The 15101-nt window shown below is 36.1% G+C and overlaps 1 protein-coding gene across 2 annotated transcripts in view; it reads left to right on the top strand.

Annotated features, from left to right (window-relative positions):
* STPG2 (sperm tail PG-rich repeat containing 2) overlaps positions 1–15101 on the top strand; it is a 663016-nt gene that overhangs the window by 29800 nt on the left and 618115 nt on the right. For both annotated transcript variants that reach the window (XM_073017496.1, XM_073017495.1), the window contains 2 exons: positions 4603–4715; positions 7859–7970. In XM_073017496.1, coding sequence (XP_072873597.1) covers positions 4603–4715; positions 7859–7970 — 225 coding nt within the window. The remainder of the gene's footprint in view (positions 1–4602; positions 4716–7858; positions 7971–15101) is intronic.

The raw sequence follows: 15101 nt of genomic DNA, 5'->3' as shown, positions 1-15101 counted from the left end.
CTGTAATTTTCCTTTACCTACCCAAATCCTATAAAACGGCCCCACCCTTATCTCCCTTCACTGACTCTCTTTTCGGACTCAGCCTGCCTGCACCCAGGTGAAATAAACAGCCATGTTGCTCACACAAAGCCTGTTTGGTGGTTCGTCTCTTCACATGGATGCGCATGACACCTGTGTGTTACAGAGATTTGTGGGATAGATTTTTCAGTTTTTATTCATAGCTTTTTTCCTTGAAGGACGTGACAAGGGGCTGGGCTTTGGAATTGTGTGTCAAACTAGAATCCTTACTTGTAACAATAATACTATTGAGAATAATAATATATTACTTTGAGATAGTGCTTTATAAGACTATCACTCATCACTCACTGTTAAAGCTGAATGTCCATAGTGAAGAAGGGCAAATACCTTTCTGCTCTTTGTGTTAAATAGAAGGGATTTGCAGATCAATAATTCAAGCACACTGAGACCACGTATAGTGCTGAAAATATTCCTAGAGGAAATAAGGATTCATCCTTTCTATTTATATAACACATTTTCCCAGGCGTCATTGGATTGGAGGTACTAAAGAGAGTCGCAATAATGTTAATAACTTAAATACCTTTTTTTTTTGGTCTGTAACTATCAATGTAGAGGACATATAGCCTTTTGCAAAGTTCCTCTACCCACGTATTTCTAGATGTCCCCGGGGGCTGTCTCAGCTATGCTCCGGAATAAGTCTGTTTCCATTGAGTACAGCTGCTAGTCCACCAGGCACTTCAGTCTCTTGCCATATGGTGCTCTCTGCTGGGCGTTTCCACCAATGTTCTCTTTCACAGCTAAAGCTGCCGGATTAGCTGGGATGGAGTAGGGGGAGGAGGATGACGTCTTTCTTCGTGTTATACTCTATTAGAAGAGTTCAAAAGTAGTGCAAGTTTTTTTTTTTTTTAAGCCAATATTTTAATGAAACAGTTGTTTTAGTTATTTTTTTTTCATAGTTTCTTCACACTCAAAAGGATATGAGGCCTAAAGTCATTGAAGATTGTCTGTGTTAAAAGGCAAACCCAGTCGACAGAAAATCCCCAGTATTTAGCATTGCCACTCTTGACACTAAGATTTTCTTACTAGGTGTGGGCCATCATGATTAGCTTCTTCTTCTCATAGGCTTAATTTTTACATTTGCCTTTTGGTTGTTTTGCTGTGTTCACTAGGTATTCCAAACCTGTCTGAATTCTCTCTTGTCAGCTCCAATATTCTCTACCACCAAAGAAAGGAACAATCTTGTTTCTCTCTTGTCAGCTCCAATATTCTCTACCACCAAAGAAAGGAACAATCAAGGTGATTTACTAAAATCAAAGCCGGGTAACTCTTTAGGAAAACTGTAATTTTCTCTACAAGTTTGCATCTCGGAAAAAAGAATCAACAAAGGTCTCATTTTACTTCATGCAAACATTAAAGTTCTGTCAGAGGTTGTGTTAGTCTTTGTATTAGGATTCTGCAGAGAAACAGAACCACTGCTTACACAGTCATGTGTCAATTAATGATGGGGATACGTCCTGAGAAATGCATTGTTAGGTGATTTTGTCATTATGTGAACATCATAGAGTATATTTATACAAACCTAGATGGTATAGTCTATGACACACCTAAGCTATATGGTATAGCCTATTGTTTCTGTGATTCAAGCCTGTATGGCGTGTTGTTATACTGTCTGGTATAGATTACAAAGATACAGATACACAATGGTATTTGTGTATCTAAATACATCTAAACATTGAAAAAGAACAGTAAATACATGGTGTTATAATCTTATGGGCTCACCATTGTATATGCGGTCCATTTTCATATATGCAGTCCATCCTTGAAACATCATTATGTGATGCATAACTATATATGCGAGATGGGGTTTATTCTGGGAATTGGCTCACGTGATTATGGAGGCTGAGAAGTCCCATGATATGCTGTCTGCAAACTGGAGAAGTAAGGGAGCTGTTGGAGTAGCTGATTTCAAATCTGAAGGCCTGAGAACCACAGGAGCTGATGGTATAACTTTTAGTCCAAGGATAAAAACCTGAGAACCTGAGTGGCTGCTGGAGCAAGTCCAAGAATCCGAAGGTTAGAAAACCTGAAGTTCTGATGTCCGAGGGTAGGAGAAGATGGGTGTCTCAGATCCAGAAAAGAGAACAAATTTACCTTTCTTCTGCCTTTTTGTTCTATCCGGGCCCTCAACTGATTGAATGGTGCCCACTACATTGGGTTAGGATGGTTCACTGATTCAAATGCCTGTCTATTCTGGAAACAACCTCACATACATACCCAGAAATAACACTTTATCAGCTATGTGAGTATTCCTTAACTCAGTCAAATTGACATCTAAAATTGACCATCACAGTCTGCGTTTAATTTTTTCAGACCAGGCAGATGTAGAAGGGAAAGTTAATTCTATTGTGCTTATATTTTATAATGTCTGAGAGCTAGGTGTTAGTGGTAAGTTCAAGGAATTTTAGTGTGTGCCAGCTTCTTTTTGAATTTTGTTGAGGCACCTCAAAGCTTCCTGGAGTGGTGCCTCTCTAGCTAGAAAGTCACTAGGGACAGGGGAAAGCGCTTTCAATTTAGTTTCAACTGCATCTGTGAAGAATAAAGTGGAGGTTAGCATTCTCCTCATCATTTAATGTAATGGCACTGGCGCACATCTCCAAAGGTGCTAGTAGTTTTGACAATTGCCCCCTACTCACTACCCAAGAGTTTATCTGCAGTTTCTGTCTTTTTGGGGATGTTAAGAGGGTTCAGCTGAGACTCTTTTCATATGTAATGAGGTCCTTTTCGAGTTCTAGTCTTTGCTGTGCTATATCTTCCAGAAAGTCCTTAAAGTTTCTGGCATGTGAATGATACTGTTTCTAGCACTTACTGGTGTCTATTTGATATACTTCTTTTGAAATTTTGGAGTCGGGTGGGGCAGGTATGGATTTGATTCACCATTTTGAACTGAAATTATGCTTTTTATCACTAATGTTGCTACTTACTGCATTATTCTTGCTTATAATGATAACTGAGAGAGGTTGATTCCATTGCTGTAGAATAGTAATAGCCATCTAGAACAACTTAGCGGGGACGAATCCGTATGGGTCTGCAGCCACCTCAGTTCTTGCCTCCTCATAAGAAAGAATTCGATCGAGGGGCATAAGGCAGAGTGAGAGACCAAGGCAAGTTTTAGAGTGGGAGTAAAAGTTTTTTAAAAAGCTTTAGTCCAGGAGTGAGAGGAAGTAAAGAACACTTGGAAGAGGGCCAAGCAGGTGATTTGAGAGATCAAGTGCGTGGATTGAGCTTTTAACCTGGGGTTTTGTATGTTGGCATGCTTCCAGGGTCTTGCATTACTTGACCCCTGATTCTTTCCTTGGGGTGGGCTGTTCACATGCTCAGTGGCCTGCTAGCACTTGACAGGGGCCACGTGTGCAGTGTGTTTACTGGAGTTGAGTTGTACACATGCTCACTTGAGGCATTCTTACCTTTCCAGTTGAATGCCCCTAAGGGTCATATACCAGTTAAACACAGCTGTTTTGCCTTTTAGTGCGCATGCGTGAGCCCATTCGCCCAACTCCTGAGATGTTATCTGGAAGCTGCTGATCACCAGCTTCAAGATTTTTCTATCGGGAGACTGCCTTTCCCTGGTGCAAGCTGCAATCATTTATTCTTTTAGAGAGACTGTTAACAACAGCCTGACCATCACATGATGGTCGTCTGACGTTCTTGGTTGCAGGGGGGCCCTCTCCTACCCTGCTCATGTCAGACTGTCTGCCTGCTGTAATAACCTGACACATTGTTAAACTATATGTTATGAGAATTGTAGTAAATACCATTAGTTTAAAAATATGTTTTAAAATATTCTTAAATGATTTCTCAACTTAGAATGTTTTAGGTCAAGAGAAGAGGATTCCTGTACAAAAAAAAAAAAAAAAGCTACTGTTGTGTTATGCTTTATTGTTTTAGTTTCTGGTGAAACAGTGTGCTTAAACTTTTTGTGGTTCATGCTTAATTTTGACATTTATTGTAGTGGGTATAAAGAAGAGATGATTATTTCTCATGTCACAAATAATTTCTCTGTCATTAAAAGATTGATCCTGTGTTTAAGCATTAGCAATAAAATGAACTAGGGTAGTGTTTAGTTTATTGTAAAGTATTTCTAACTGTGTAAAGGTTACATTAATCTGAAGTTATCTAATGACTGTTGGTGATGCTTGCATTTTTTCAATCTGTTTAATTTTTAATAGGTATTTCTATTTCCCAAATAATGTTATCCCCTCTGTCTTTTATAAATGACGAGGAGCTAATTTTCATTTTTCTTAAGGTTTTAGATTACTGGGTGTACTGCCAAGAGCAAAACTGTTCTTATTGGTTGAGAATATGCTAATGTTAGAGGTACTTCTCTGGGAACCCTAGCTGACTCAGGAGTGGGATGGGAACCAACAGTGACAACTTAGCCTGGGATCTATCCAAGAGCCCTTTAGCATTTACCAGTGGAACCCCCTTACTGAGGCTATCCTTGCTTTAGATTTAGACTTAGGTAAAGCCAAGCATTGTTTCATGACTTACTTAAACTATGTTTCATCCTCACTTTTTATTTTTTAGAATGTTTCCAATGCAACTTTGAAATACAAAGGTATACATTTTGGCAACTCTTCAGGAAGACAAGAGTTACCTAAAAAGTCAGGTCCTGGTCCAGGAGAGTATGATATAGTCCAGTAAGTAAAAAAATATAGTATACCTTTAATGTAGCTCTTGACTAGAAAAGTATTCTAATAATTCAGACTAGGCTATGCTGTAAAGGAAGGAAAATTAGTATGAAAAACTCCAAGAAGTATTATATTTTGGCATAACATATATGAAAGTTTTTTTTTAAAATTATACTTTAAGTTCTGGGATACATGTGCAGAACATGCAGGTTTGTTACATAGGTATACACGTGCCATAGTGTTTTGCTGCACCCATCAACCCATCGTCTACATTAGGTATTTCTCCTAATGCTATCCCTCCCCTAGTTCCCCATCCCCCCAAGTTATTGTTTTTTTATAAGCCAAATCTTGTGCTATCTACATATATGTATTAACTCATTTAATCTTCACAGCAAGCTTTGCATAGTTAATATTGTTATATCTATTTTATCAGTAACAAATCCAAGGGTTAGAGGGGATAAATAACATATTCAAGATCATGCAACTATTAAATGGCAGAGCTAAAGTTAAATTGAAGCCTGTTTGATTACACAGTCCATGTATCCATGTACTAAAATATACTGTCCTTAATTATAAAGTAGATAAAAGGTCAGAGAAAATGTAAAAGAAGGTGACCCAGAATTCTCCATTTTGTCCCTGGCTCTCATCTTCATTCCTCTGACTACATGGTGGATTTAGACGGCATTCTCAGTCGGTGTAGGTCAGAGAATATTTATGAAGAAATACATTTCTGGCAAAATAACTCTATTTTCTCCTACTCCTACAGTGAGGTTTTAGACATGAGTTTATGGAAGGCAAAATTGAGTATCAAATACCATGTTGTCCTCAGAATCTACTACCCTTTCTTATAATTAATTTTTTAAGAGTCCAGCTTATCTGCCTGAGTCTTTCTCTTTCATAGCTTTTTTTTTTTTTTTCTCCCAAAAAGCCCCGGAGTGATTACATACTCAATTAATTTACTAGACAGATCAGACATATCTGTATACTAGCAGTGGATATATTTTAGGATCTTGCTTGGACTCCCCTGCTACTGTTCATTCACTGAGTAAATGTTGTTTGAATTATTGCTATGTACCAGTTCTGAACTTAATAACTGAGAATAACAAGAATAAAACATGACCCTTGTTTTTGGGAATTTATACTCTAATCCATTATCCTGTTCACTTTTCACTCCCTTAATATGGAATATACCTTTGTATTTTTATTCTTTCAGTAGTTATGCTAGAACCTTAACATGCATATTTAGCTTAATTAAGTCTTTACTTATTATTATTATTCCAAACAAGACCAGGTCTTTAGAATACTCGGGTAACACATATCATGGTCTTCTTGACATACGCTTTTGCTCTTCAATATTTTAATCCTAATCTTTTCTTCTGCCAGATTGGCTGGTTTGTGCTCATGCTGTCTCTCTCACCCTCTCTCTTTCCCCTCTTCTCAGTTTTATTGAGGTTTAAATAACATAAGTCAAAATTCATCTTTTAAAATGTGTATCATTCTGTGATGATTGTTTTCCATCCATTTCACTATACTTCTGACTGAGTACCCCAGGCATAACTGGGACTCTAAGTAGTGTTAACTGATTCTGCTTGGTGGTTTTTCCTACCAGTCTGTTTTCTTCCCTAACCCTGTCTCATTCTCATTCTACCCCCATTTGTTGTGCTGTTGCTTTATTTGATCTTTGGTATTTCTCCTGTAATTCCTCTTCTTTCATTTGTGTTTTAACTTTTACTTGAAGATATGTGTTAATATAGATTGCATTCCTGACTGCTTCAGTTATTTCACCATTTTTGTAATTTGTTTGCTCTTTGAGTTAGCTGCTTTCACTGTATCTTTTACTTGTAGTTGTCTTAGTTCCTTCTGGCAGTTGACATTTTCTATTTGTTTTTTTCTTTCTTGCACTTTTTGTTTTATTTAGCAAGTCAGAATTATTCTGGGAGGCTTGATTCAGTATAAAAGTGGAGATATTTGGTTACTCTAAATGAAAGATAAGTGTATAGGTCTCTTTTTGGTAAAGATACAGATCTAAATGATATGTGATATTTCTGCTATTCCATATATAAATTTCTTATCCATAAACTTTTTTGAGGTTTGAAAGCAAGTTTATTTGTTGAGATTTTAGCAAATAACAATCAGTGAGGAAGTGAGCTTTTAGCAGTGAGCAGGGATGGTAAATGCATATTAAATCATAGCACTGCTGAACAAGGAAAGTAATAGCAATTACATAACTTTGTATTATATATTTTTAAAATCTGCATATGTTTAGTATAGTTGGAAATATTGGGTATCAGATTTTTTTTTGAAATTCTCTTTAAGACATAGAAAAAATAGTAGTGTGGTCTGTATAGCCTGTTTAAATGTGATTCTTGTAATAATAATAGCTAACAGTTATTGTGTGCTTATTATGAGCCATGTATCGCATTAACCACCTTATATATATTATCTACTTTAATCAATGCAACCTTGAGAATTGGTTATTACTATTTCCAATTACCAGATTCCAATCACTAGATTCATTAAGTGATGAATCTGAAGCTTAGAGAAGTTAGTTTGCATAAGGTTATATAACCAGTAGGTAGCAGTAGGTAGCAATGCTGGAATCTTATCAGGCTGTCTAACTTCAAAGCTGGGGCTCTTACTCACTGCTTATTTAGTTTGTGATTCTTTCTTGAGGTTGTCTAAATTTCAATGAAAATAAACTTCCTTTTTGTTTACAGTGATCTTTATGCCCTTTTCTGATTATTGTATGATATAAATAGCATAGGGCTATTTTCCTCTTATTTTGGTAATGTTGAAATACCAAGGGATTTTGAATTTTAGACTTTTAATGGTACATAAAATATACAGGAAACTTTTTTTAGCATTAGCTCTTTTTTCAATTCACAATGTAAATACCAGATCTTATTTTCTTTTTGTGATAATTATTCAGATAGGTTTATAATAATGTTTTGAATTGGAAAAAATCATAACTAACCAACAAAACAAATACATTTTACAAAATTTTGAATATATTGATCTAATACACCTAGATAATCTTATTATTCCATATTTTAATTCCAGCACATGTTGCTGTAGAAAGAACTTCTTTGCTTACATAAATATTTATAGGTTTAAAATTGAGAACTCTTAATTTCTATTTGAATTTTCTAAAGGAAAAAGACATCATATTATGAAAATGTTAACATCCAGAGAGATCAACAACAAAATTATTGCTCATTTATCCCACGACTATATGAAATAATAGTATTACAGGAGGAAAAAAAGGTAAGTTGAAAAGTGGCTATTGCATATGTTTTCCCAATTTTAAGATCATTGAATCCTATTATCACAAGGTTACTGTGCTCTTTGATCTAATGTGCCTGATAGCTAATTGTCATTCAATGAATATTGTAGAAGGAACTACTTATTATCTCTGTCAAGTGGTTGCTGTCTCCGCTTGAAAACCTTCTTGCAAAGAACTCATGACTCCTAAGTTGATTTTTTAAATTATTTAAATGCAAGAAAAATGAAACAAAGGGTAGAACACAAAAATCCCTGTGAATTTTCAAAGGCCAAATTTTACAATCCCTACAATATTAACATTTACTACCAGTTTTTTTTTTTTTTTTTTCTGACCCAGTCAGATGTAAGAGGCCTCTAACTGGATCCAAGCCTGTTAATTATAGGATCAAATCCCATCCTGGACCCAGTTCCGTTTCTGTTACGACTTCCAAACTCAATTTGGAAGATAAACTTGCTCAAAGAAACTTGGAGAGCTCAAAACACAAATCCTTGGAGCGCTGAACTTGGAGAGAGAACTTACCACAATCCTCAGCCGCTCTGAGGAATCAAGGGCACAAGTGGGTCCTTGCAGGGTCCTTGCAGCTACCTTGCTTTTCACTCAGTGCTCCTGGGGGTCATTAGAAGCTCTACTTTGGACCCCGCTTCTGACACCATCTGTTAAAAGAAACACTTTAGCCCAATTTAAAGGAGTGTGATTGAGCAATGAATGATTTGTGAATTGGGCAGTCCCCAGAATCGCAGTAAATTCAGAGAGACTCCAGGGATGCCTTTTAGTCAGAATAAATTCATAGACAAAAAAAGGAAAGTGACATACAGAAATTGAAAGTGAGATACAGAAACAACTGGATTGGTTATAGCTTGACATTTGCGTTATTTGAACACAATTTGAACACTCAGCAGTGTATGGTCGGTTGAAGTAAGGCTGCTGGGATTGGCCAAGACTCAGCCATTGTTACAGGTGCAAACTACTAAGTTAGGTTTTCAGTCTTGTCTACCTATTAAGTTAGGTTGCAGTTTGTCCACAAGGACTCAAGTACAGAAGTACAGAGTCCTTCTTGGGCCACATTTAATTTGCCTTAACAGTGGTAATACTAGATATCTTGGGGTGTTAGGGGAATAGGTGGGGAAAGATGTGAATGTTAAAGAGCTGAAGATTTGATTGCTTCTTACTGTGTTCCTTTCTAGTGAGATCTCATATACAGTTTAAATTTGACCTTACATAAGGGTAATTTATCTCTAATTACATATATGCTTTGAATTACACAATTTAAAAAATGTGAGCTTACCCAGAGGCTTATTTATCTATTATTAAATGTAATGTGACTCTTTCTTTTGAAAATCAACTCTGTGAAAACAAGTCTGATAAAATAAGAATTTTGAAGTATCAAAGAGAATTTATAATTAAAGCAGAAATGTGAAAGTATTGTTATTTTTGCATATTTAGTATAATATCAAATAAATGCTTTGCTTAAAATTGAAGATTTGTTCAATGACTTTTTCTATCACAGTATCTTAAAACTAGAGAAAATTAGAAGAATTACTTTTTATTTCTTTACCTTATACATAGTATAAAGAATAAGGAATTAAATTGAGTGAACTGGTTGAAATATAGGGGCTTTATTGTATGTAGCATTTTCTCAGTGCTTTATTGTCATAGCAAATATTTGTTCCTAAGGTGTAAAAAATTTTAATTTAAATTTTCAGGCAATGAGGGAAGATGGACCCTTATTTATTCCCTAAATTCCAAATTTTTTGGCTTATATAATGCTAAATGGTAGTTTCCCATGATTATTTTGACATGGAACCATTAAATTTTCATTGTTTTGTTATATACACAACTAAATGCTGACACTGATTGTGCATGTGTGCGTGTGTGTATAGGCAAGCAAGTAGGAAAAGGCAGGGACGACTTAAAAGTGGATGAATTGGATGACTGTGTCACTAGCAGAGGTGGTCATCACGGAAGCTTCTCATTATGATGAGCAGATATGAGTTCAGCTTTAGACAATTGAATTTGGAGAAAAATTACCAACACAGAGTAGAAATTTGAAAATATAATTTGTAATATAAATTTTGGGTAGAGATACAGATTTAGCAGTTATACTCATGAAGGTGATAATTGAAGTGATGAAGTTGCTACAGAAGAGAATACAGAGATGAGAAGAAAATTAAGAACAGATCCTGGAGGAACACAGATTTTTGGGAGTGAGGCATGATAGAAGAGCTAGAGGAGAGATAATTAGTGAAGTAGGAAGTGAGTTAGGGAATGTAGATACCAATGATAGAGATTTTATTTTTATTTATTTTATTTTTTTGAGATGGTGTTTTGCTTTTGTTGCCCAGGCTGGAGTATAATGGTACGATCTCGGCTCACTGCAACCTCTGCCTCCCGGGTTCAAGTGATTTTGCTGCCTCGGCCTCCTGAGTTGCTGGGATTACATGCGTGTACCACAACGCCTGGCTAATTTTGTGTTTTAAGTAGAGTCAGGGTTTCTCCATGTTGGTCAGGCTGGTCTCAAACTCCAGACCTCAGATGATCCACCCGCCTCAGCCTCCCAAAGTGCTAGGATTACAGGTGTGAGTCACCACCGCTGGCCCTGAAATACTTTAATAGACAGATGGTCATGATAAATTAGTAAATAAAAAGCAAATGCATAATATGATTTTGATTATTATTAATAGATATATATACATTTAGTCATAGTAAAATATTTATATTGTTTAATTCAAATTGGTGAAGTTATGGGTGACTTTTATTTAACTTTCCTGCTTAGTTGAATTTTCTATTGTTTTATAATGAACATGTTATTTAAAAAGATAATGAAGTTGCAATAACTGTTTAAAAGAAGAAATAATGGAGAGGAATGCAGGACAAGAACAAGGCTTTGTATTTAGTTAACAAAAGGTATTGAGAGAGTAAGTATTTTAATTATTGTGAGTATTGAGAGAACAGTTTTGGTAGCAGATAAGTTAGGTTCCATGGAATGAGGGAAATGGGGCCAGACAACAGAAACATTGAATATATAATATATATAATTATTTGTTATATATTATATTATGTGTTAATATATTACATGATATATTCCATATTAATATACATTGTTATATTGTTATATGTCATATTAATATTAATATATATGTTATATATTATATTACAATATTGTATATAATATTCAATGCCTCTACCACCTTCTACCACCAGAACTTTGATGGTAAAGGGAAGAAGAAAAATCAGATGGTCGATTGAAAAGATAACAGAATGAGAGACATTTTAATTTTGCAGGGAGCATATTGTTAGAATAGTTGAAGGATCCAGTGGGAATAGAGGAGCTACAGAAATGCATAAATGAGATAATTAATAGAGTAAGGTTCAGGAGCAGATGATCAAAGGGACGCAAGGTATAAACAGCTAGTTTATATTAAAGACGAACAGAAATACCTCTTTTTTACAAAAAGGAAGAAAGAATGGATGATGAAATAGATCAGGGATTAGAAAGCTTTTTCTATAAAGGGGCAGGTATTAAATATTTAGAATTCATGGGCCATATAATCTCTTTCACAACTACTCAATTGCTGTTGTAGCACAAAAGGAGCCATGGACAATATATGGATAAATAGTATTCCAGTAAAACTTTCATTTACAAAAGCAGACAGTAGCTGGATGTGGGTTACAGGCCATAGTTTGCAGATCCCTGAAAGACAAATATAGAGGCGTATAGGAGATCAAGTAATTTTATTTCAATGAACTCTGTTGTTTTGGTGATGTATTCAATGAAGTCCTCTTCAGAGGTGAGGGAGGTAGGTATTCAGTAATTGAGAAGAATGGAATGTATATCATAATGAATCATAAGGAATGTGACAAATAGTTAAGATAAATAAAATAGTTGCAGGTGGAAGAAAAAGGTCCCATTTTATAGTGGTTAGCACAAGCTCATTATTGACAATAAGAGTGCAAGTGTAGAAACCTGTATTGTATGGCTAAGCATTGCCAGAGGTTGGAGCTATAAATATGGTTAAGCGGCAAGGGTTTGAGAGAATCAGGGTTTCCGAGGCCAGTATAGCTAATCTTGGAATCCAGGCTAAGTGGGGGGATAAAGAAATCATAAGGGGATTCATGGCTTGTAAGAACAGGGAAGAACTGAGAATTGAGAGATAAAAATGAGAGTCAACAGAAGGTAGGTAGGAGAGAAGGGAGCACAAGAGGTGAAAGGATAGGAGATTATGGTCACTAAGGGTAAATGTTAGAGTTCAATATCATAGAGAAGAGATTGTTCCTAGTGGCCACAAAATCTTGAGTGTTTTCTGTCTATAGGTAGCTGAATTGGAGATTAAATTTGTAATCAGGTGATAAGGGAACTGTAAAACATTTTTTTTAGTTCTGTTTAGAAAGCTCTTGCAGGAATTGCTACTCTGCTGCTCTTGCATTGTACTGGGCTGTGTTTAAGGTGGGTGATTCTCATGACTTGCCACTTTTCTGGCTGCTACCTAGAAAATGAGGCTCAAGCTCTTTTGTTTTTTTCTCGGAATCACAAGCCTGTTTTGGATAGATCACTCCTTCACACCTCTCAACTTAGCATTTAGCCTTGAGATGGGCAAGTATAAAACTTAGGGTCCATTCTCAAATTACTATGTTTGAATCTTTTGCTTTTCTTCCAACTCCCTTACTCACGGGATCTTTCTCTAGGCAAGGAGAGAAAATGCATGGGAAAAATATCTCTCTCATGGTGCTTTCTTCTTTTGCTTTGATGCTTGATCCCTAACTTTTTATGATTTCTGGAAATTGTCTGTTATTCTGTATCTGTTTCATTGTCTTAGCTGCCAAATGCAGCTGAATAGAAATGAGGATATGGGAAGGGATTTCAGTGGTAAAGTGCTGCAGGATTTTCAATAGCTGCTATGAACAAAGAAAAAATCTGGTAGGCCAACTGGAGAAATGTCTTAATGTGGGGTCTCAGGGGTGGGAAAAGGGGCAAGAAGAAATAACCAGGTTTAAAGGTCCAAGGGAAACAACACTTTGGAGTACCTCTCCTGCACATTAAGAGCAGCTGAAGGAGGCGGGGTGCAGTGGCTTATGACTGTAATCCCAGCACTTTGGGAGGCCAAGGTGGGCAGATTGCTTGAGGTCACGAGTTCGAGACCAGCCTGGCCAATATGGTGAAACCTCATCGCTACTAAAAATACAAAAATTAGCTCAGCATGGCGGCATGTGCCTGTAATCCCAGATACTCAGGAGGCTGAGGTACGAGAATCACTTGAACCTGCGAGGTGGAGGTTGCAGTGAGCCAAGATTTTCTCCATTGCACTCCAGCCTGGGCAACAGAGCGAGGCTCTGTCTCAAAAAAAAAAAAAAAAAAAAAAAAAGGAAAAAAAGATATAACTTGGGAAGGCTGGTAAATTTGGTGTGTGATAGGCTTAATAGCTTCACTCCATTTCTTGGCTCTTTAAGTTCAGCAGATGCACCCTTACAATAGATGGTACATAAAAATGAGTTATAGGTAGTAAGTCCTTGAAATGGTCTTGGAATGCTCTTTGCTTATATTGAACCCATTCCTCTTTCTCTTGTTTCTCAAGATTTCAGATTTCCAGGTTGTATTGACCCTTATAATGCTTAATGGTGTTTTTGTCTGAACTTACGATTAATTTGAATAATAATATTTCTTGTATATGGGATTTTTTTGATATATTTATCTTACATCCTCAATTAAACCATAGTTCTTAGAGGACAAGTATCTTACATTCTCTTTTTAAAACATATAGTGAAGTGAGGTACTTATGTTTACTAATGCTTTCTGAATGAATTAATTACAGATCTGAGAAATAGGCAGTTTTGTATAAAATTTGGAATGTAGAGAAATAATTCTTTTTTTTCCTTTCTTTGTACTTATCCCATTGCCTAAGCAGTATACATTTTAAAGTAGTAAAATAATTTAAAAAGTGCTATGGTATCTTCATTTTTTGTATATGTTTTTAATTTGAAATTTTTGTGGGTACATTGGTAGATATATTTATAGGTACATGAGCTATTTTGGTATAGGCATGCAGTGTGTAGTAATCACATCATGGAAAATTGGGTATCCATCTCCTTAAGTGTTTATTCTTTGTGTTATAGACAATCCAATTATGCTCTTCGTAATTTTAAAATGTACAGGCCAGTTGTTATTGACTATAGTCCCCTTGTTGTGCTATTACATACTAGGTATGTAAAAATATTTAAATTTTTTTTTAGAATTTATTTTTATTTTAAAATTTTGCAGGTACATAGTAGGTATATATATATTTTTTTGGGGTACCTGAGATGTTTTGATACAGGCATGCAATGTGAAATAAGCACATCTCAGAGAATGGGTTATCCATCCCTTAAGCACTTATCCTTTGAGTTACACAATCAAATTATATTCTTTTAATTTTATTTTTTTTGAGATGGAGTCTCGCTCCGTCATCTAGACTTGATGGAGTGCAGTGGTGCAATCTTGGTTCACTGCAAGCTCTGCCTGCCGGTTCACGCCATTCTCCTCCCTCAGCCTCCCGAGTAGCTGGGACTACAGGCACCTGCCACCATGCCTGTCTAAGTTTTTTGTATTTTTAGTAGAGACGGGGTTTCACCGTGTTAACCAGGATAGTCTCAATCTCCTGACCTCGTGATCCGCCTGTCTCGGCCTCCCAAAGTGCTGGGATTACAGTCATGAGCCACCGCGCCTGGCCCTCAAATTATATTCTTTAAGTTATTTTGAAATGTACAATTAAGCTATTATTGACTCTAATCACCCTATTGTGCTATCAAATAGTGGGTCTTATTCATTCTTTTGGTTTATTTTTTTGTACCCAGTAACCATCCCCACCTCCCCATGAGCCTCATCCCCTGGCCATCCCAGCATCTGGTATTCATCCTTCTATGATCTATCTATAAGAGGTCAGTTGCTTTGATTTTTAGATCTTACAAATAAGTGAGAACATGTGATGTTTGTCTTTCTGTGCCTGGCTTATTTCAGTTAACATAATGACCTCCACTTCCATCCATGTTGTTGCAAATGACAGAATCTCATTCTTTTGCATGGCTAAATAGTTCTCTATTGTGAATATTTTCTTTATCCATTCATCTATTGATGAATATTT

This window comes from Chlorocebus sabaeus, chromosome 7 (assembly GCF_047675955.1).
Source record: "Chlorocebus sabaeus isolate Y175 chromosome 7, mChlSab1.0.hap1, whole genome shotgun sequence".
NCBI classification, from domain to species: Eukaryota; Metazoa; Chordata; class Mammalia; order Primates; family Cercopithecidae; genus Chlorocebus; species Chlorocebus sabaeus.
This window is presented reverse-complemented; position numbering and strand designations above follow the sequence as displayed.